Genomic DNA, 24895 nt, shown 5'->3' on the forward strand with positions numbered 1-24895 from the left:
TTGAACTCAGGACTGTAAGAACAGGACCAGAACTGAGACTGACAGTTGGATGTTTTACGAACAATCCAGGCACCCTGAATACTATCCAATTTCAACCAAAATTATCTAGTTTATATTTTACTAAATATGTACTTTCTTCTGAATTCCATTGGTTGGAAATAGATTCCAAAACAAACTAATATTTAAAATACAGTAAATTCAGGAGCAGATTGAGAGACAGCCTATTTTTAAGCAATTAGGCTCTGCAGAACTCTTTCAATTATACTAAAAGTGCTCTCATAATTTGCCTTTTGAGAGGGCCTCTCAGGGACAAGGATGTGCTATTTATTTCTTTCTATTCTGTTCTTATTATTCTGTTTTGTAGCAGAAGATGAGATACAAACAGTAGCAGTAAGCCTGTCATTCAACTAGTAGAGATGGCAAGAACGAAATAAGATATGTAAGCTTGTGAATGGGTTATCTACCCCCTGCTGTGACAGTTTTGCCAGAGGGAGTAACAAGTCAATTGTGCCATTACCTCACCAGAACCTTGTCTTCATACACAAAAATAAAACTGCTAGGATACTGATAAAACAGAAAATGTGCAACTGAGAGGCTGTTGGCAACATTGAAGTCAACACACATGCACTATCAAAATAATGATAATTGTACAAATAAACCAGCTTAGATCAAGCTTAAGGAAATTAATTTAGGTCACACAATTCATTAGTATCAGATTTGTCCCCAGTTTCTGATTCTAGAGCACCCACTTTTAAGTTCAAAATAACACTATCTGTCAAATATTTTTCAAGAAATTTCATGGGCATATGGAAGAATAAAAATATTTTTTAAACAGATAATATATTATTTAGGTGTCTACCATAAGCCAGCTGTGTTTTGGATACTTGGAATAATGCTGTGACTAATGTATTAGTAATGTAGTGAAGATGTCATGACATTTATACTCCAGAAATAAATGAGACAACAAACAATACTGAACTGTATCATGAGTTAAATGAAGAAAATATAACAAGTGATGTGGTAGAGACTGATGCGGGATGTTTTAGCTGATATAGTCATTAGTCAAGGAAAGCCTCACTGGTTTGGATGTGGTCATATGGGCAACCTTGGGAAGATCTTAAGGAATAAGTTGCCAGCCTAGAGAATAGTTAAAATAAAGGTCCTAAAGTTGGAAGGAGCTTTGTTAAACTTAAGAAAATGTAAATTAGCCATGTGGCTTGAGCTTAATGAGACGATTATGGATTAAGACCATTTAAGGTCATGGGAAGGATATTAGTTTTATTCCAAATTCAAGAAAAGCTATTAGAGTGTTGCAAACTGAACAGTGTTAGTGATATTGTTTTTTAATTTCCACTTTTTAAAGAAGCACTCTTAACCTTCCTGTAGAGAATACATTTTAACAGTCCAAGAGAAGGAAAAATTAAGGTTGAGATGGAGATGGAGCACTGAGAAATGATGGAGCATGAATAAGTAAACCAACTAAAAATATATTAAACCTGTTTCTTATTAAAAGAATTTGTCATCTATCTGGAAATATTTGTGGAATACACATACTCTAATGACTGTTTATTATCATTCTTTGAAGAGCAGTGTTAGACAAAGTTAAAAATGTCTCTCAACAAAATGATTTATATCCACACCTGACGTAATAAAATCAAGGAGTCAATACACTTGATCTAGAGGAGGGAAATACTCTGATTTTGTAAGAAATCATTCAAAGTCCACATAGAAGTCAGTGATATCCTCCAAAGCCGTTCTACTCAATATCACTTAAGATATCTTGACCACCCATTAAGTGCCAAGCATACTTCTAAGCACTGAAAATACAATGATGAGGAAGATAGCCTTTGTTTCTGTCCACACAGGGTTATACTCTTGCTGTTTAAACAAGCTGTGTCTTCCATAAAATAAATTAACAGCCTCACTCAAATTTACAATTTTCCATTTTCAAGTAAACTGGGCTCAAGTTCTATAATTTTGGATTTGGTAAAACACTGCATGGGATTTATAAAAATGTACACAAGACATGAATGACTTTTTAGTTATCTGGCCTATGAGATGAAACAGGGAGAAAGCATCTAAAAATACATCAAATTTAAATCTGAAAACAAGCATTCCTTATTTCTGGAAATTTTCTTTAAAAATCCACATGACAAGGTGAGTTCCAATAGGATTAATTTACACTGTCTATATAACTAATGGCCAGTGTTGCAATGCTAAGGAAATCTTCACTTCTCAATTGTTTAATTCAATAAATATTAACTTCTCAACCATGCAATTTCCATTGTAGGGCTGGTGACCATCTTGATCTTATAGTTACTGCCATCTGTGATTATTGTTATCTTGAGAGGTTGTGAATTAAGATTGTTTAAGGTCATGGTAAGGACACTGATGTTATTTCAAATTCATGGAAAGCGATTAAAACGTTACAAACAGGAGAGTATGTGCAACATGATATGATTTTAATTTTTATTTATTTTTTTAAGGATTTTTTTTTTAAATTTATTTGATGGAGAGAGATCACAGGTAGGAAGAGAGGCAGGAAGAGAGAGAGGGGGCAGCAGGCTCCATGCTGAGCAGATAGCCCAATGCGGGACTCGATCCCAGGACCCCGAGATCATGACCCGAGCCGAAGACAGAGGCTTAACCCACTGAGCCACCCAGGTGCCCCTGATTTTAATTTTTAAAAGATATTCTAGGTTTTCCTGTAAAAAATAATACAAATGGATAGGAAAAGAAGATGGGTTTTAGATATCCATGCCTAGGCAGGGAGGATGTGAAATATTTTTAGGGACTAGTCATGGATGTGACTTAAGTCACTTTTGCCCAATTCCCATTAGACAACCCTTAACTTAAGGGTACTATCCTAAAATCCTCAGTAGTGTTGCTATGCAGTCTTGCTGAGGAAATAGAGCAATAAGCACAAAGTATTGCTTCTGCCTCATGGTATTTTCAATCAGAATCTTGTATGCAAATGTTTCTTGTATCTCCGTAACTGTTTCTTCTGTTTTACTTAGCCTCAGTCACTTCTTCAAACTCCTATAGTTTCTGAATGCTCCCTGTTCAGATGAGAATCAGTAAATCATTCTACTGAAATTTATGAAATATTATTTATGAAATAATCAAAGATTTTGGAAAGGGTGATTGCTACCCAAACTAGTTAATATGTTTTATTAAAGATTTCCCTTGGGCAGTTGAATGGATGGTGAAGAAGATAGAGTTAATGACATTGATTACAGAATTGACAGTATACTTGGAGGAGAGCTGAAATAAAGATTAGATATTGTCACCTAGGGAGAAAGTATATATTATGAAAAGAGCAGAAGAAGGCTGTTATTAAAGTAACTGGTAGGGAGAGAGGAGACAGTTGATGGTTAAGATGTAGTTAAGATGGTTAAGAAGCAGTTAGATAGGTGTAAGTGTAATCAGTAACGTATTCCACAAAAAGCCAAAAAAGGGAGAGTTCTCAAAAGGAATGAGTTAATACAATGTTAAATGTCACATTTAACATATACCCATTAAAACATATTGAACATGCATGTGTCCTTTAGGAGACCAGTGGTGAATTTAGGAAAAGGCTTCTGATAGAAAGTTTATAGCATCATTATCAATAATAGCCAAACTGGAAAGAGCCCAAATGTCCATTCACTGACGAATGGTTAAAGAAGATGGGATATATGTATATATATAATAGAATATTACTCAGTCACTAGAAAGAATGAAATCTTGCCATTTGCAACAACATGGATGGAGCAAGAGTGTATTATGCTAAGGGAAATAAGTCTGAGAAAGACAAATAACCTTATGATTTCATGAATATGTGAAATTTAAGAACCAAAATAAATGAACAGAACAAAATAGGGATAAACCAAGAAGCAGACTATAGAGAACAAATTGAGAATTGCTAGAGGGTGGTGAGTGGGTGATGAGCTAAATATGTGATAGGTATTTGTTGTAATGACTGCTAATTTCTACTCCTGAAACTAGTCTTACACTATTACACTATATGTTAACTAATGAGAATTTAAATAAAAATTTGAAAAGAAAAAAAATGTGAAGAAAAATAAGGTTGCAGTCAATTAAGGGATGAGTAAAAGGTAAGTAAGTAGAAACATTAAAGGTAAATTTTCTGAGGAATTTGGAAAGAAAAGAGGGGAATTTTCTGTTAGGAAAAGATGATTAAAGAAAAACTTACTCAAAAAAGAAAAACAAATTACTCTGACTTGCTACTCAAGGGTGGGGGTATTGGCTTCACTTGTATTTGGACTTGTAGGATGGTGTTGGAGAGTTGTTTACCAGCTTAAGTGATCCCAGGAGTAAAGACCTGAACTTAGAAGATGGGGTTAAGCACCCAATGAATGGATTTGTTACTTTACCTGAGTTCAAGCAAAACATTCCTGATTCTCGTTAGGCATTAGAGTCACCTGAGGGAACTTTTTTTTTAATTGCCTTACTATTCCACTATCAATTAAATAAGAATTTTGAGGTTGGAACTGAATAATAAGCATTTTAAAATGTTCTCCAGGGGCACTGAAGGGGCTCAGTCATTTAAGCCCATGAATCTCGATTTTTGTTCAGGTCATGATCTCAGGTTCCTGGGATTGAGCCCTGCATCAGGCTCTGCACTCATCATGGAGTCTGCTTAAGATTTACTCTCTTCTTGTGACCCTCCCCACCTACACTCACTAGTTCACTCTCTTAAATAAATAAATAAATCTTAAAAAAAAGAGTGTTCTCTAGGAGTTTCTAATGTTTATCCTATGTTGAAGAAAGTTGATAAAATTTGGGAAATTTGGAGGGAAATCATACCCTTAGTATTCTTACTTCTGAAAATGGAGTGGCATTAATGTTTGCCTTCTGAGAGTAAAAAGCATCGGGGGAGTGGGGACTCAAGGAGAGTGACAGAGGTTAATAATGAAGTGTCAACAAGGATAGGAATTTTTAAAAATAGAGGCATTGTGATGGTGGTTGCCTTTTCTCTGAAACTACATCATTGCCATCAAACTGCAAATTCCTAGGCTCTTCCCTGGACCTACTGAATCAAAAATTCTGGGAGCCGGGGCCCAGCAATCATGTTTCAAGCCCATGAGGTGCTCTTTCATGCTAAACTTTGAGAATTGTTGATCAAGCTAATCATGAATGTTTGAATCATGCTCAGTTTCTAAACACTATTCAAGAAGAGGAGAGCCATGTTTGGCCATTCTCTTAGGGATTCAGGGGATACCTCACAATATATTTGCTAACTTGGATGGAGATGTGTACTTTTGAGGTAGTTTCCCTTTTACTTCATAATGGTTTTAATTAAAATATAACATGTATATGGAAAGGTCATAATTTGCAAATGTATAGTTTGGTGAATTATCATATAAGCAATGCAGCCTTTTTACTACAACCCAGATCAAGAACCTAATATTACCCAAACATCAGATATCTCTGGAATATTCCCTCCCAGTCACCATTCTGTCCTTTCCTGAAAGTAAATAACCTTCTGATTTCTAGTACTACAAATTATTTTTACCAATTTTCAACTCCATAAAATAGAATCTTGCAGTATGTACTCTTCAACCAGTGTTTTTCTCTGTGAGATTCATTATCTTTTTGCATGTAGTAGTAGTTTATTTTTTTTATTTTTTTTAATTAATTTTTTATTTTTTCAGCATAACAGTATTCATTATTTTTGCACCACACCCAGTGCTCCATGCAATCCGTGCCCTCTACAATACCCACCACCCGGTGCCCCCAACCTCCCACCCCCCACCCCTTCAAAATTCTCAGATCGTTTTTCAGAGTCCATAGTCTCTCATGGTTTACCTCCCCTTCCAATTTCCCTCAACTCCCTTCTCCTCTCCATCTCCCCTTGTCCTCCATGCTATTTGTTATGCTCCACAAATAAGTGAAACCATATGAAAATTGACTCTCTCTGCTTGACTTATTTCACTCAGCATAATCTCTTCCAGTCCCGTCCATGTTGCTACAAAAAGTAGTTTATTTTTATAGATTGATGGCGATATACTATAATACTGAACAACTATTAATATATGATATCTTTGGTGAATATTGTTTTTTCCCCCAGATTTGGTTATTAGAAGTAATACATCTATGAACATTCCTACAAATATATTTTGATGCACATCTGAAAAATGCCTAGTAATGGGAATGTTAAATCATAAGACATGGCTAGCTTTATTAGATTATCTGCCAATGAGTTTTTTAAAATGGCTGTACTAATTTACAGAACTACCAGGAGTGTATAGAATTTTAGTTGTTTCACAGTCTTGCTAAGCTTTTATGTTATTACTTTTCATCATTTAAACATCTTGGTGTGTGTGTAATGAAGAAATTTAGTTTTAATTTGAATTTCTGTAATGACTCATACGTTGAGTATGGTTCTTATATGTTTATGAGCAGTTGGTCCATTTCTTCATTGTGAGCTGCCTGGTCTACTGTCCATTTTGTTATTAATTGTTTGCCTTTTCCTTAATGATTTGTAAAAGTTCCTTACATATTTTGGATGGACCCTCATCAGTTATGTGTATTGGAAATATCTTCCACCATGTGACTATCTTCTCTTAAAGAAGAGCATTCCTAATTTTAATATAGTGCACTATATCTATTTAAGAAAATTTTGACAATCCTAAGGACATGAAGATGTTGTCTTACATTTTGTTTTAGATGCTATATTGCTTCACCTTTTATATTTCGATTAATGGTTCATCTGGAATTGACTATAGTGTATGGGTAGTTGATTAACCCAGCACCATTTAATGAAAACATGTTCTATTCCCAATGCTCTATGGTGCTGCCCCGTCATAAATCAAGTGTTTAAATGTGTATGTGTGTGTGTTACTGAAGACTTTATTCTGTTCCATTGGTTGACTGGCCTGTATTTACTTTTAATTCCTCATTGATTTGATTAGTGTGGCTATATGATGAGCATTCATGCTGCTTATTTAGTTTTGTTTTCCTCTTCAGGATTGTCTTAATTATGCTTAGCTTTCTTCGCAATTCTAGATAAATTAAAAAATCAGGTTGTCAATTTATATACATGCATACACATATGCACAAGCAAAATTTTGAATGGAATTAAACTAAAACTATAGATTAATCTGAGGAGTACCAACATTTTTAGATTACCAGTCTGAAAGCATAGAATATCTATTTATATAGATCTGTAGTTTCTCTCAAAAATATAAGTAGAGCTGGGGCGCCTAGGTGGCTCAGTGGGTTAAAGCCTCTGCCTTCAGCTTGGGTCATGATCCCAGGGTCCTGGGATCAAGCTCCACATCGGGCTCTCTGCTTAGCAGGGAACCTGCTTCATCCTCTCTCTGCCTGCCTCTCTGCCTACTTGTGATCTCTGTCTGTCAAATAAAAAAATAAAATCTTTAAAAATATATATATAAGTAGAGCTTTGCTCAGGCTTTTTGTGTTTTTAGAATTTTTATTTCTTAATATTTGAAAATTTATCCTATTCGAGATGATGTTTTTAAAATTTCAGTGTCTATTCAGATATTGATACTCATATGTTGTTTATTGCCTGTGTATAAGTGGTCTTGCTAAACACACACAGTAAGCTGTATATTTAATCTGGTGATTCTCTTGAATATTCTAATATATAGTTCTGTAAATAATGAAGTTACACTTTATTGAAGTTAAATATGGAGAAAAATCTAAAAATTGACTCACTCACACCCTCTAGGTGCTGAATAGCAATAAACTTTCCAACTAAGTGCCCTTTCAATTTTGAAGCTTTTGACATGCAACATACATTTTGTTCTTAAAATTTATTTAGCAGTTTCTCTCATTTTTCTACTCAATTTTGACTTTTTGCTGCAATTACCGTACTATTCCTCTGCTTTGGAATAGTGATATATTCTTTGTGATTCTCTTTTTATTCTACTCCACAGAGAGACGGTCCACAGATCCAATCCAATTTGATGATCCATTCAAATAATTATATTTATTCATTTACTTATTTTATATTTAATTCAGTACATTCATATAAACCTCTACTAGATGTCAATACCTTTTTTTAAATAATAGGAATATTATGTGGACAAAAATAAATACCATCCCTGTCTTTATAATGTTTAAAAATTAAAGGGAGAGAGAGGTTTCAAGTACCTATGTGGAAAAAAGTCTTTAACCAACCTGTGACCACTAAGGTCACTTGGGGCACAATATCCTGATAACATAAGCAGGAAAGAAGAGAGTATATGATCTTGTGGGTTTTCATAGGCAGAACTTGTAGTGGTAGCTCATGCCACTGACTGTTCACCGGAATTCAGTTGCATGGCTGAACCTAGATATAGGAAGCACAAGAATATTTGGTCTATTTGAACAGCTACCTCTGGTTACAATAGTAGATGTAAGAGTGGGAGAGGGGAACCCTCTTACACTGTTGGTGGGAATGCAAGTTGGTGCAGTCACCTTGGAAAACAGCATGGAGAGTCCTCAAAAAATTAAAAATAAAGCTGCCCTGTGACCCTGTAATTGCTTTACTGGTTATTAAACCCAAAGATACAGATGTAGTAAAAAGAAGGACCATCTGTACCCCCAACGTTTATAGCAGCTATGTCCACAATAGCCAAACTGTGGAAAGAGCTAAGATGCCCTTTAACAGACGAATGGATAAAGAAGATGTGGTCCATATATACAATGTAATATTATTCAGTCATAAGGAAGGATGAATAACCAAATTTTATATCAACATGGATGGGACTGGAGGAGATTACGCTGAGTGAAAGCCAAACAAAGAAGGTCAATTATCACCTTGGTTTCACTTACTTGTGCAACATAAAGAATAACATGGAGAACATTTGAAAAAGGAAAAGAAAAGTGAAGTGGGGGGGGTAAGAAATCAGAGGGGGTGATGAACTATGAGAAACTGTGGACTCTGAGAAACAAACTGAGTGTTTTAGAGGGGAGGAGGGTGGAGGGATGGATGAGCCTGGTGATGGGTATTAAGAAGGGCACATATTGCATGGAGCACTGGGTGTTGTACGTAAACAATGAGTCTTGGAACACTACATCAAAAACTAATGATGTATAGTGACTAATATAACACAATAAAAAATTTAATTAAGTTAAAAAAAGTAATTTTGGTGCTTAGCTAATTGTCTCTGCCATACCAGGATGCCAAAAACCCTTTACCTCTTATATCTGTAGGTTTTTAGTTTTCATCAAATTTGGATTTTTCTTTGTCCATTATATCTTTAAATCCTTTCCATGCTTCCACTCTGCCCCACTGCCTTTTGGAACTTCAGTATTACTTATGTCAGAATGCTTTATATTTTCCTACATGGAAATTCTTTTTAAAGTTCTTCTGTTCTTTTCCTACATTTTAAATAGTTTCTGTTGCTCTGCCTTCAAGTTCAATATGTTTTATTCTGTAGTATCTAATTGTTATAAGCCCTATTGAGCAATTATTTTCATTTAGAATAATATGTATTTTGTCTCTTAAAGTTTTATTTGGTTACTATATACATACTATATACTATAACTTTCACTATGTTCACTGTGTTTATTTTTTCTGTAAGGGTTTATGTAATGAATATTTCAGACTTTGCATTGTACATATGGTCTCTATTATTTATTTATCTTTGATTTTAGTTTGTTTTTCATCTGTTTTTATAGTTCTTTAAAATTATAAAAGTCATGCCTGTCTCTTAGGCAATACAAAACAGGGTATAATTTTGGATAGAGCTTGATATGTAGTTTGCTAAGCCTTGCTTTAAATTGTAGAACAAAATTATAATAATTCCATCATCTCCATCATTTTTGTTTAGTTTCTATTGAGTAATAGTTTTCTTGGTAATGGATTGTATTTTTCTGCCTCTTGAGATGACTCCTCCTTTTTTACTAGATGTTGAACATTGTGAATTTTAAGTTATTGAGTGTTGGATTTAGTTCTCATTTTTTAAAGAATGTTGGATTTTCTCCTGATATAAAGCCAAGTTACATTAGGTTCAGATAGTGTCTCTGAGGTTTGGTTTTAAATTTTGTTATGGCAGTTCTGGAGGAAACTTTGCTCTAGGCATTGTTTAGCCCCTCTAATGAGTTCATCCCTGCTGAATGGCTATTGAATACTCTGGTTACTTAAAGACAACTCTCTATCCTAGCTGGAGGAATTTGCGTAATACCCAACCCTGTGTGCTCTCTTAGAGCCATTTAGGACAAAGATTCTTTATCTCTTTTTGCCTGTCTGGAATTTCACCCTTTATGTGCATTTGCTCATATTTAGCAAAGATCCAGGGTGCTACATTGCAGATTTTGTGAGTTGTTTTTTTGCAGAGCTTCCTCTCTGAATCCTGTCTTACAACTATGGGCATGTCATGGTCCCTGAACACTGTCTACTTAGCTCAAGGAGAGCATCATGTTCTACTGATAATCCCTTGGTCCTGAATATGCTTCTAGACAGAAAGCCAGGCAATTCTAGGGATCTCCTCCTTTATTCCTCTCCTTTATGAGAGTCACAATTCTGTATGGCCCTAGTGCAGTGTTAAAAAAAAGAAAGTTATTTTGCTTAGTTTTTAATTTTTTTTTTTTTTTTAAGAAAGGCTCGTAAATTTGCTCCCTGTTACTGTGTCATGGCTCCCTCTTGAGTGAAAGATTTTTTTCCTCCAAATCTTTAAGTAATTTAAATTATCATTGAATGGATGCTTTTTCTTTCTTATTTGGAGATTTTAAGCTAAATATTAAAATAAAAATCCACATATTAATTAATTACTTTCCTCAGTGTATTATCTCACCATCTCATTTTCTAAACATGTCTCTTAGGAAGGTAAATATAAATTAAGATAAGATACTTCCTCTAAAGCATATTTGAGTATTTAGGAATAAACAATGCTGAGTGCCATTATGCTTAGCTTTCCCTTTCCATAAAGTGTTCATCTGGATGAATGATGAATGTTTTTCTTCTTCAAGTTGTTATAAATCTGATTCTATGATGAATTTAATTTTATCTGTTTTGATATGAAAGAAGCTGAGGGTTGCTGGACTGAGGAATGAAAATAAGGACACTTCGGGGGCGCCTGGGTGGCTCAGTGGGTTAAAGCCTCTGTCTTCGGCTCAGGACATTATCCCAGGGTCCTGGGGTCAAGCCCCGCATCGGCCTCTCTGCTCAGCGGGGAGCCTGCTTCCTCCTCTCTCTCTCTGCCTGTCTCTCTGCCTACTTGTGATCTCTGTCTGTCAAATAAATAAAATCTTAAAAAAAAAAAAAAAGAAAATAAGGACACTTCGGTTTTCCCCATAATCACAAAACATGTACTCTTTTCCTTAAAACTTGGGATAGCATTATGTGTTGTGCCTTGAAAAAACATAAAACTACCAATCTAGTAGATGTACAATTTAACTACCCTGTTGCTCAATTTTCTTCTCTATGGGAAAAGTGTTTCTCCTTAAACATGAAGATGCATAAGGCTAAACTATGAAATGTAAACAAGGAGAGTCACAGAAATGGAACAGCTGCTCTGCTATGTAATATAATGGATAATTAATTAATGTATTATCTAAATAGTTTGTCTAATTAAGAGGTACAACAGTGATGCCTGTCTACAAAGGAACAAGAATCCATATAGATGTCAGTTTTACTTGACTGCTAATAGAAGGTTGAGAATAACAAGGGAGAGTTGCAAAAAATTTCCCATGATATAGTCTGCTACGGATTGAATGCTTAGCATCTGGAATTCACCAAGTGTACTCATTTTCTAAGATTTACAGTTAATTTATCTTTTTTGATAAACAAGCCTATTTCCTAACACCCCTGTACACCATCCCTAAGTTATTCCAGAAGAAACTTATAGCAGGGCAGAGCACAGTATGAGATCAATATCTGCAAAGATGTACTACAAAAAACTGTTTCAAGTGTTTTCGTATTTTTTTTTTTGATGCAGTCTTTTTTTTTTTTTTTAACTGTCATGTTTTGTGGCAGTTCCAATTTACAAGATCTTAAATGAAATGTATCGTCTCCTAACCAAAGCCAAAACGAAGTCTGGTATTTTCAGTATATAAATGAGTGTCACAGACATGGAAAGGAAATAAAATTTAATTTTAGGAAAAATATATTTGTGGAAAAATATTAAACTTTTTTTCTTAATATTTGCCCTTAAATACAACTAATTTTTAAATTTATTTGTGACTTTTCTCCCTGCTGTATTGGTGAGAGATTAAAGAAATTGTTTACCAAGTTTACATAAATTCAGTTATTTTAAAGAAGTAGAAGTTATTTGATGATGTTTTAATTATTACAAACAACAAGAAAAATTAGGTTTAATAGAATTTTAAATTTAACAGCCATAGTTTTTATCAATAGATTTTAGTACATTAAGAATTAAAGAGAGTTAATAGTATTTTCCCCATGCTGTTGGCATAAGTTATTTAAAAAAAAAAAAATCTTATTCTTAAAAGACCACATTTCCTTCATTGATTCTATTGGCTAAACTGGTTGTTTCCTTCCTGTTTTACAATAAATTGACTGCAAGCTTCTTAACATCAACTTTCCATCATCCAGTATATTTTTAAAATAGCATACTTTCAATCTTACAACCTATGCACTTTTATTAGAACAAGAGTAGAGAAATAACCGACCTTTTTATTATCCACTATATTCTGTATATAATAAGTAACCACAATTTCAAGGCAACACAACTTCTAGTTAACACAAGATAAATCCAAGATAGTCAATCATATTGCTTTACTCTTTAGGTGAAAAAAATATTCTTAAAAACAGGCCTAAGAGGAGTATTCTATTTTATTTTGTCATGATGCTATTTATTCCCAAATGCCTACAGAGATCAAACTAATCTTTTGAAGAACTGAGGTAAAAATACTCTACAACACTGAAAACAAGAGATTGTTTATCTCGAGGAAGCAACAAAGCATGGAAAAATTTGCCTGAACTCTTGATCCAACCCCTTAATCTGATCTGCTATTTTATTATTCCTCTGTCAACTCCAAAGAGCTACCAGAACGATATTTTCAAAACCCAAATCCAATCATGTCATTTCTTCTGAAAACCCATCAATAACTTTCCATAGCTCTAAAGAATTTCCAAAAGCTTGTCGGAAAGGTTCTATGAGGTCTAGGACCTAGTTGCCCTTCCAACTAACTGGATTTAGTACCACATAGACCCTCACTATCTTGGCAACAGCACAGATTTTCTTTTTGTTTGGAGAATGCCTGCTTTCTCCAGTGAAAATTTCAGTATACCTATTCAGAACCCATTTCCTTCTGCTTCTCATCTAGTTAATGATTACTATTCACCTTTCAGGTTTCAAATCTGAACATTCAGGTTCTTTTTTAAAATTTTAAAAGTTTTTTTAATTAAGTTATCTTAGTCACCATATAGTAGGTCATTAGATTTTGATGTAGTGTTCCAAGATTCATTGTTTATATATAACACCCAGTGTTCCAATCACTTCCTCAGAGAGTCCGTGTTCCTGAATTTCCTAATTAGTTCAAAGACCACCATATGACATCAGTACTAAATGCTTTTTATTCACATTGCCTGACAGAAATGTAACTTTAAGTGTTTGTCATTTGTTTAGAACCTCACACTCAACTGGACAGGATGCTCAATGAAGGCAGACATTATTCTAACTTTTGATGATCACTATAGCCTGAGAGACTAGCACAGTCCCCCTTGGTACCTCATATATCACAATGGATATGTTTTGAACAGATGGCCAAATGAATTCACTTCAAAACTCACAGATTTGTACAAATAACCAACATGATCCCATATGTGTCTGGAATCTGTTAAGAAGTGGTTCTCTTGAACAAACTTAGTGACTCCTGCTCTTTCTGTGAACTGCTGGACAAAAGATCTTGCAGGCAACATTAATCCAGCAGGCAAGCCTAGTGGCCAGGACAGAGTGGTGCCAAATGAACTCAAAGACCAACTCACTTTGACCAGTGACCAGGCAATGTTACTCAGCAGAGAAAGTGTAGCACTGGTTTCATGGCTTAGTCTAATGCTGCCTTCCACTTGTTCCAACTCTGTTATAAAATTTAAAAAAAATTAGTTTATGTAATATCATTTGCTAAAACAGTCTATGATTATAGGAAATGTATTGGCATTTATAAGTATTGTATTAAAACTAGGCCAAATCACAATGCAAAGATTATAGCAATCAAGTAGGGCCACCTAGCCAAACTGTTATATATCTAACCCATACAAAAGCAAACTACCTATTTCACAGTTTTGTCAGATGCTGATTCTATGACAATATCTATATAGAGATAAGAGATAAACAGGAGTGCATAACAAAGAACTTGATATGAGAATTGGCAAGAATGTTGGTTTCAGTGTTGGAAGATCTGCATTCCCATCTTGTTTTCAAGTACAAGTCATTCATACTTTCAGGTTGAGGTTATTTTGCTGTAAAATAAAAATATCCCTAGAGAGAGCTATTATATAAGTTGTGATCCATCTCCTGTATTAGGAGTTTGGGTTGATTTCTCTCTTCTGTGAGCTTGCAGAAACTTCAAGGAAACCATGCAAAGAAACTGATTTGTGTGAAACAGTATATTATTATTAAACAGTATATTATTATTAAACCATGGTTGAAATACTTAAATGTTGATGGTAAAGTCATAAGGCTGCAGTTGAGGAAAAAAACCTCATTTCCACAGAGGATGAATAGATGAGGTATTTTTCATTTGACCAAATGCAGGACTTTTGTGAGGGAGTTCTCTTGAATTGTCTTAGATCCTTCCCAAGAGGCCCACCTGGAAAAATGAGGAGATGTAGTTGGAAAGAAGATGGAAGTAAATTATTCTATATCCATGTTGTAAGGGAGAAATGGAGGCTGCCAAACAGATAGACACATTCCCCCACAACAAGGGAACTATAATGGGACACCCCTGGAGATCCCATAAAGGTTCATGAGCAAAAGAACCATCTTTCCTTAGTCATCTGCTAAAAATCCTAGAAAATGGTACCAAATCATTTTCAGAGAAGTAAAACAATTCATGTCCCCCAATCTCTTCTACAACCAATTCCAGGAGGAATCACAGAATGCTCAGTGAGTAGAGGAATATGAACAAAAATACTAGGAGGGAAAACAGAGAAGAAGAGCTCATTGTTCTGCCTTGTATTTGCCCCATCTGCCACAAACCCAAACTAGGGAGAGCAAAGAAACTTAACCCAAAGAAGTCAATTATTTTGCAAGTATCCAGCACTAGACGTGCTAATCAATGAACTGAGATTTTTGAATAAAAAAGGATTTTTTAAAATTTTTATGTTAACTGAAATATATGTTTACCTGGGATTGTATCTAGAGACATGGAAATAAATAGCTCATAGAGCTATGGTTTGAATAGGTTGTATACTAGTTATACTACAAATACATGATAGTGTAACATTTTATTTCCAAAGTACTACTCAATCCTGGAGTTGGTATCAAGAAGACAAAGAGTAGAGGTAGTTTGGGGTCAGGGTAAGCTTCAGAAGGACATGCTTACCATAGGTTAAAGTTAAGATACTGAGAGAAGACACTGTGTGTTCTGTCAAGAAAATTGTAGTAATATGCCTCATAGTCTAGACAGGACCACTTCCTCTTCCTAATTACCCCCCAAAACTTAAAAAAATATAGAAAGGGCATGCAATGAAAATAAATATAACTTTTACAATAGTGGGTGATAAAAGTTAAGTATCTGTTAAGAGTAATAAACTTCTGTTTTCAATTTATGAATCACATAGTTAAATACATAAAGAGTGACAGGATGAAGCTAATGTTATTTGATGTATATACTATAGTGATAATGTTCCTGGTACCAAAGCATTTTGCTATCCCTGGCCCATCATGGAGTTAAAACAGGATGCTGTCCATCTCTAGTAAAGTTATGGAGTATAAGTCATTACACCAAATAATATTTGGTCATTATAGAGCCAATTTTTTCCCTCTAACATTTGATTAAAATTGATGGAACTTTCTGAGTGTCTCAAGGTAACTGCCTAGATCTTGAGACAGATTACTGTACAAGTAAACTAGTAACCTATTAATGTGACTTTCCTGAACAGTGTTACATCAAGACAAATTTTATAGTTTCAATGTCTTTATAAAACAAGGAACTTTATCTTACACATCTCACACTAAACATAGATGGTCAAATATTCCTTCTGTTAGCATACACCATTGGCCAAAAGTAGACTTGTGGAGAACCCATGAGCCCTGTTTGGAAAATGGGAACCATAGGTCCTAATATAAAGCCAGTACAAATTTATTTATAACATTGTACATACATATATCACATAAATACCTAGCAAAATATGTTTACATTATTTGGTGGAGTTATATGGAATACATTACCAAAGATATATTAATTACTATATCATTTCTCTCTAAAGTTTCCTAGAAAAGTGATGTATTTTAAGGATTTTATTTATTTTAGAGAGAGAAAGAGTGCTCAAGCATGCATGCAAGGGGGGAAAGGAGTGGAGGGAAAGGGAGAGAGAGAATCTCAGGCAGATTCCAGGCCTGGTGTGGAGCCCAACGTGAGGCTCAGTTCCAGAACTTGGAGATCATGACCTAAGCCAAAACCAAGAGTTGGACATCCAACCAACTGAGCCACACAGGCTCCTCAATGTATTTTTATTTAAAGTATAATTTCACAAATACTTTCAAAAGCTTTTGAAAAATGTCACTGACAAAAAATTATATTTTCTCTTAAATTGTTTCTTTATTTTGTACATACCTACATTAAAAAAATAAAAATAAAACTCAGCCTACCATGAATGTGTACAAAGTGATTAAAGATTTCCCATAACAGACCTTAAGAACAATGTTGGTTTTGTTTTATTCATTTCCTCACCTAATCAATGAAAAGAAATCTTGGTCCTGTTTTCCTGAGATCTAATAGGACTTTAGATTTTTACTTATTTTCATTGATATTTCAACTAATGATTATAAGATTATAAAGATATGGTTTATATTTATATATGTGTTTAAAATGTTTTCATGGACTTCTCATTTTATTTAATCTTTATTAGTATAATATGTACTTTGTGTCACAATATTTGGACTGCTGTTTTTATCCAAAACTGTCAACAGAATTGCTTTAATTTCATTTTTCTTAATGACTTATAACTGGACATCTTGTTCTTGTTTTAACAGCTGAAGATGCATGTGGAGGAACGATGAGAGGATCCAGTGGCATCATTTCAAGCCCTAGTTTTCCTAATGAGTACCATAACAATGCTGATTGCACTTGGACCATTGTAGCAGAGCCTGGGGATACAATTTCACTCATATTTACTGATTTCCAAATGGAAGAAAAGTATGATTACTTAGAAATAGAAGGTTCTGAGCCACCTACAATATGGTAAGTAAATGGTTTCTATTCTAACCTAGCATCAGTGTCATTGCCTAAGGCTGACTGGGGATCCAAGAACAGCTGTGTAAGGGCCTTTAAAGGTCTAGTTATTTAAAAGAACTTAGAGTTGCAGGAAAATTGTAAGAGGCAGCTGTCAAAGCTGAGGGATATTTTTGAAGATAAGGGTACTAATACATCAAATAGATTGGAATCCTGAAGGATGAAACTTTCCATCAATATTTAATTATCAGTCATTGAAAAGTAATGTGGCTTAAGAACAACTTTTATAAGAAAAGTTCCTAATGTAATCTATAGTTATGTTCTTAGCATGCCAGTCCATAGTTGGTGGTTCAAATGATTTGAATAGTCTGGAAAATAATTTGCCTTTGTGTTTGTAGATAGTTCTTTTATTCAATCTGTTATCTGAAGGCAAAAATTAAACATTATGATCTGGGGTAGTATGGTCTGTTTTTTACAGACTTCAAGACATGGTTTCATGGCAACTGCAGAGTTTTCAGAATATGCTTTTGTGGTATAATATTTTTAGGAGAAAATATTTCATTACATATTACATTACAAAATTACATTACAAAATTATTTTAAAAATCTGAATGCATTGATAGGATAGAAGTGTAAAGTAGATTGTGAATCAGTCACTGAGTGAAGAGTGATGAGACTGTGATAGTAAGGCAGTTGGTAAACACTAGACTAGAATGGGCATTTTAAGCCATGTAAAGGATTTGATAAGAACAGAGGGACTTTATTAAAGTGTTTTATCAAATACAATTACATGAAAAGGTGTGAATTTTCAAATGATTGTTCTTACTAAGTGCAAAGATTGATTTGAAGTGGGGCTCGATTAGCTATAGGAAGAAGTGATTGCTATACCCAAGAAAAAATCATGGTAGCCTGGATTAGAATGGTATTAATGGAGATAAAGCAGTAGAATAAAGTAGAATAAGTTAGAAGGTATTTAGGAAGGCATACTGAAAAGGGGTTGAGGAGTAAAAAGAAGGTGGTGCTAAAATAAAACATCATTTCCTGACTTGCCAAGTTGGTAAACCAGTAGAGATAATCACTGATTTGGAATTGTTGAAGGAAGGTTAAATTTGGAGTGAGAATGCTACAAATATTAAGAATTATTTTTTATATCTATTTAGCTTAAGGTCACTTTGAGATGATCCATTACAGCTATCTAGTAGACAACTGTGTCTGTCTATATGACTCAGGAGTTCTGCATCGAAACATAACTGATAAGATGTAGTTGATATCTAAGGTAAATGAACAAATAAGCATCAATAATATTGGCTAGCTAGAGGAGTGAGAAGAAGCGAGAGAACTAGGACTGAGTCTGAGCACCAACAGCAGGATATAAAGCCCAGGCTTAGGAGGATTATCCTGCAAAGGGCACAGAGGAAGTGTATTTAGAGATGCAGGAGGAATAAAGTATCACACAGACCAGAGAAGGAAAGTGTGAGGTAAGAAGAGAAAATATTGTGGGTTGCTGCTGAAAGGACACTGAGTAAATGTTTAAAAAAAAAAAAAAAAAAAAAAAAAAATATATATATATATATATATATATATATATATATATATATATATAGTTATCTGGGATTTAGTAAAAATACCACGTGGGTCTGTCATCCTAATATATTCCTTTGAAGGTAAGACAAAAGTTACACACTAGCCATACCCACTTTTTTGTTTGCTTGTTTTCTCTTCTACCCTCAGGCTGTCAATACTCAGAGTTACATAACATTAACACTTCCCATGATAATTTCTTGCCCGAGTGCAACGAAACCCAGCAGAATCTAGGTTTAAAATGTTAGCAAATTCAAAAACTCTTGTTTTAGAAATTGCTACTTGTACAGTGATACATATTGGAGTCATATCAAGGTAGATGATAGTGCCAGGAATTTTCCTATAATTGTACTATCTTTTAGTATGCAACTGATTCCATTAAAAATCTGAGTTTTTAAACTCCCCAAATATTTGATTATTAGATATAAAGAAGGAAATTCAAGAAAATGTTTCTTCATTTCCACTGAGCTCTGGAAATCAACAAATTTGTCTAGAAACTAACACATTTATTTTGGGGATCATAATATCCTATTTATGTTCATGTAGTCATTCTCTTTTCAGATTGTGCATTCTTAGTAAGGATTTGTACTCTATATGAACATCTATTTTCGTTTCTGAGTTTCTAGAACAATGTAGCTTGTCCAATAATAGCATCAGATCCACAAATTGCTCTTCTCTGAATTTTCTAATTAAATGACACTGGGACACTTTACTTTTTTCCCTCTTTGTTAGGAAGAAAACAGTAACTGAGAATTTATTGTTTTACTGTTATTTATTTTTTATTTATTTTTATTTTTTATTATTATGTTCAATTAGCCAGCATAATAGTACACCATTATTTTTTGATGTAGTGTTCAATGATTCATTAATTGTGTATAACATCCAATACTGATCACATGTGCCCTCCTTAATACTCACCACCCACTTACCCCATCTGCCCACATCCCTCTCTTCTGTAACTCTCAGTTTGGTTCCAGGAGTCCAGATTACAACACAGTAAATGTTTAGGTGACTTGTCAGAATCCTAGAGATAGATTAGATATAGATATATAGGTATAGATATATATATAAAATAATATCAATAAGTTCATTTAGAAATTTTCTAGAAAGTTATACAAATACCCAAACTATATTTCTATAAATGCCAGTTTGAAGATACGTAGTGTCAGTAAATTAACAATACTGTGTATAGCCACTTCACTGTGACAAAACAGTATTGGTTTTAATTGTATTACTTATGGAATTGATGTATAAAATGATCTGTGAGTAATTAAAAATTTAAGTCTAATCCTGGCCTTCTAATTCCTTTAAATCATTTAATGTTCTCATGTCTTTTTAATTTATGGTCATCAAAATGAGAAAATATGTTTCAGGTGGTATTCATTGGTTCTTCCTATGCATTGCTCATATAATGTTTTCAACTCATAATGGAATTCAAAGGAGAATATGAGTAAGGGAGACATGCATATTCTTTTCATAAAAATTATAAATGGTTCTTTTGACTTCAGGTCCCTCACTCAAGGACTGGGGACTTGGCATTGGCTACTGTACTTTAATTTTTTCCCTAAAGTTCAGGCAGTGAGGCAAGCCTTGCATAGCCTGTGTTTGACTTTGGCAACATGACCAAGCCAGCCCAATAATCATGCAGCACAGAGAGTACTACCGCCAGTGCCTTTCTTGCAAGCTGTGTATTGTAAATCAGTAAGTTCTAGTTTGTTAAATAACAGTCAGCAGCACTGCTGTGTGATCCAACAGGAGTGCAGTGAATCCAGTCAATTATTACTGGATGATAAAAGTTTATGAGGCCTAGTCAATGTCAACCGATTGCATTGCAATCAAATGAAAAATGACATAGCACAAAGAAACTCAAGTTCCAGTTTCAGCTTTGACTGTTTGTCGGTAGATGAAATAATTTCCTCTGCAACATCCAAGCCTTCTCTCAACTCTAAAATAGCATTTGGCATTACCTGCCTAGGTGCTACAACAGGAGCAATGAGGTGGAAAGTAATTAGATATTACCTTATTTAAAAATTCTGAGTTGGAGAGTTGGATTAGATACTCTTTAAAATTGTTTTCAAACTTAATCTTTTGTTTCTTACTAGAATTCCATTCATTCTGTGATCATTCAGGAATTATTTATTGGATATCTACTGCATGGCAGGCAATGTTCTTAGGGCATCAGCAACCAAAGTAATGGAGAGGCTTGCTTCTGCATAAATGTATGCTCTATTCGGGGAAAAAGACAATAAACAATATAAATAAATTAATGACACATTCTGTCCAGAGAATGGTAAGAAAGAAAAGGTGAGGTAGGTTTAGGAAAGGTAAGTAAAGCAATTGTGGTTTGATGGAGTTTTCCTAAATGAGAAGTTGAGATTTGAGCAAAGTCTTAAAGGAAGGGGATTACCCAACCAGAAATCTCAGCAATAAACATTCCTGAGAGAAATGCATTTAAAGCAAAATACATAATCCAGAGTGGAGCTCTTTCTGTTAAAGGAATAGCTACTAGGTCATGTGGCTGCAAAAGAGTTGCATGCGAGAAAGTGGTAGAAAAATAATAATTAATGGAGCCCAACTCAAGACTTTGGCTTTTAGTCTAAGTGAAATGGGGAGTCATTAAAGGGTTTTGAGCACACTAGTGACCAAACTTAATTTTGAAGGATCACTCTGGCTTCTTTGTGGGTAGTAAATTATAGAAAGGAAAAGGAGAAAGATAGACATTATTTGCAATAAGTTAGGTAAGATAATTTGTTAGGATTATGAAATAGCAGTGGATATGATGAAATTTGTCAGACATTTTCAAGATAAAGTTAAGTGAATTTCCTGATGAGTTGTGAAGTTCAAGAAAATGAAGAGGAAACAACAGCTCTAAGAAGTAAGGATAGCTCTAAGGTTTCTGAAGACCTGACAGGATGAAATATCCATTGATATTGGGAAGACTTTTGATTACACTTATGGAAAGATTAAATGGAACTGAACTCTGAACATGTTAAGTTTGAGATAGCTAATAAGTATTTTGGTGAAGATTTCAAGGAGGCAGTTGAATATACACAGGTCTTAGTTCAGAGTTAAAGGGGTGGGGTAGAGAACTAAATTTGAAGTTTAGAATTGGACGTTATTGTTAAAAGAAAAAAAAAAGGCAAAAGAAAAGAAAAGGCTAAGAACTGAATTCTGGGACACTCCAAAAGTCAGGAAAACTAGGAAGGACAAGTGAAAGTGTTCGGAAAGGAATGTTGATGAGATAGGAGGAACACCAGGAAAGTGTGGTTCTCTGAAAGCCAAATGAAGAAAACATAGGAAGAAGTAACTGATCAATTGTGTCAAATTTGATGATCAGCTAATAAGATGAGTTCCAAAACTAATTGTTGGATTTCATAATATGGAGGTCATTGGTGACTGGAATGAAAGGAGTTTTGTGGTTGACTATTTTACTGATGTGGTTTTAAGAGCTTTTTAGAGAAGAGAAATTGTACACAATTAGTACAAATAAGTCTTTCATGGACTTTTGCAAGCAAAGGTGAACAAAGAAATAGGACTAAAGGAGGAAATAGAGCCAAAAGATTTTTTTTCCCAGTTTTGGTTTTTGTTCTTTGTTTGGCTTAATATTTTGATTTTTTATTAATTATTTTTATTAACATATAATGTATTATTTGCCCCAGGGGTAGAGGTCTCTGAATCATCAGGTTTACACACTTCACAGCACTCACCATATCATATACCCTCTGCAATATCCATAACCCAACCACTCTCCAAACACTCTCTCCACCCAGCAACCCTCAGTTTGTTTTGTGAGATTAAGATCTCTTATGATTTGTCTCCCTCCTGATCACATCTTGTTTCATTTTTTCCATCCCTATCCCAAAACCCCCACTCTGCCTCTCAAATTCCTCATTTATCATGGAGATCATATGATAATTGTCTTTCTCTGATTGACTTATTTCACTCAGCATAATACCTTCTAGTTCCATCCACATCATTGCAAATGGCAAGATTTCATTTCTTTTGATGGCTGCATAGTATTCCATTGTGTATATATATATATATATATACCACTTCTTCTTTACCCATTCTTCAGTTGATGCACATCTAGGTTTTTTCTGTAGTTTGGATATTGTGGACATTGCTGCTGTAAACATTTGGGTGCACATGCCCCTTCGGATCACTACATTTGTCTCTTTAGGGTAAATGCCCAGTAGTGCGATTGCTGGGTGGTAGGGTAGATCTATTTTCAACTTTTTGAGGAACCTCCATGCTGTTTTCCAGAGTGGCTGTACCAGCTTACATTTCCACCAACAGTATAGGAAGGTTCCCCTTTCTCCGCATCCTTGCCAGCATCTGTCTTTTCCTGACTTGTTAATTTTAGCCATTCTGAGTGGTGTGAGGTGGTATCTTGTTGTGGTTTTGATTTGTATTTCTCTGATGCGGAGTGATGTGGAGCACATTTTCATGTGTCTGTTGGCCATCTGGTTGTCTTCTTTGCAGAAATGTCTGTTCATATCCTTTGCCCATTTCTTGATTGGATTATTTGTTCTGTGGCTATTGAGTTTGATAAGTTCTTTATAGATTTTGGATATTAGCTCTTATTCTGATATATTGTTAGCAAATATCTTCTCCATTCGGTCAGTTGTCTTTGGTTTTGTTGACTGTTTCCTTTGCTGTGCAAAAGCTTTTGATCTTGATGAGGTCCTAGTATTTCATTTTTGGCCTTGCTTCCCTTGTCTTTGGTGATGTTTCTAAGAAGTTGCTGTGGCTAAAGTCAAAGAGGTTGCTGCCTGTGTTCTCCTCAAGGATTTTGATGGATTCCTTTCTTACATTGAGGTCTTTCATCCATTTTGAGTCTATTTTTGTGTGTGGTGTAAGGAAATGGTCCAGTTTCATTTTTCTGCATGTGGCTATCCAATTTTCCCACCACTGTTTGTTGAAGAGACTGTCTTTTTTCTGTTAGACATTCTTTCCTGCTTTGTTGGAGATTACTTGACCATAGAGTTGAGGGTCTATTTCTGGGCTCTCTATTCTACTCCAATGATCTGTGTGTCTGTTTTTGTGCCAGTACCATACTATCTTGATGATGATAGCTTTATAATAGAGTTAAAATCTAAAATAGTGTTGCCACTGACTTTGGCTTTCTTTTTCAACATTCCTCTGGCTATTCAGGATCTTTTCTGGTTTCACATACATTTTAGGATTATTGGTTCCATTTCTTTGAAAAAAAAATGGATGGTATTTTGATAGGGATTGCATTAAACATGTAGATTGCTTTAGGTAACATAGACATTTTAACAATAATTGTTCTTCCAATCCATGAGCGTGGAAAGTTTTTCCATTCTTTGTGTCTTCCTCAATTTCTTTCATGAGTATTTCATAGTTTTCTGAGCACAGATTCTTTGCCTCTTTGGTTAGGTTTATTCCTAGGTATCTTGTGACTTTAGATGCAATTGTAAATGGGATTGACTCCTTAATTTCTTTCTTCTGTCTTGCTGTTGGTGTATACAAATGCAATTGATTTCTGTGCAGATTTTATATCCTGACACTTTTTTGAATTCCTGTATGAGTTCTAGAGGTTTAGGAGTGGAGTCTTTTGGGTTTTCCACATAAAATATCATATCATCTATAAAAAGTGAGAGTTTGACTTCTTCTTTGCCAATTCAGATTCCTTTTTTTTTTCTTTTTCTTGTCTGTAGGCCAAGGCTAGGACTTCTAGTACTATGCTGAATAGTAGTGGTGGTAGTGAACATCCCTGCCGTGTTCCTGACCTTAGGGGAAATTCTCTCAGCTTTTCCCCATTGAGTATGTTATTTGCTGTGGGTTTTTCATAGATGGCTTTGATGTATTGAAGTATGTACCCTCTGTCCCTACACTTTGAAGAGTTTTGATCATGAAAGGATGCTGTACATTGTCAAATGCTTTTACAGCATCTATTGAGAGTATCAAATGGTTCTTGTTCTTTCTCTTATTAATGTATTATATCACATAGATTGATTTGTGGATGTTGAACCTCCCT

The 24895-nt window shown here is 34.6% G+C and overlaps 1 protein-coding gene across 5 annotated transcripts in view; it reads left to right on the forward strand.

The window, feature by feature from the left end:
* The window catches only part of CSMD3 (CUB and Sushi multiple domains 3), a 1255873-nt gene that overhangs the window by 348382 nt on the left and 882596 nt on the right, over positions 1–24895 (forward strand). For all 5 annotated transcript variants that reach the window (XM_047727675.1, XM_047727671.1, XM_047727673.1 and 2 more), the window contains exon 5: positions 17115–17322. In XM_047727675.1, the coding sequence (XP_047583631.1) occupies positions 17115–17322 (208 nt within the window). The remainder of the gene's footprint in view (positions 1–17114; positions 17323–24895) is intronic.

This window comes from Lutra lutra, chromosome 4 (genome assembly GCF_902655055.1).
Source record: "Lutra lutra chromosome 4, mLutLut1.2, whole genome shotgun sequence".
Taxonomy (NCBI): domain Eukaryota; kingdom Metazoa; phylum Chordata; class Mammalia; order Carnivora; family Mustelidae; genus Lutra; species Lutra lutra.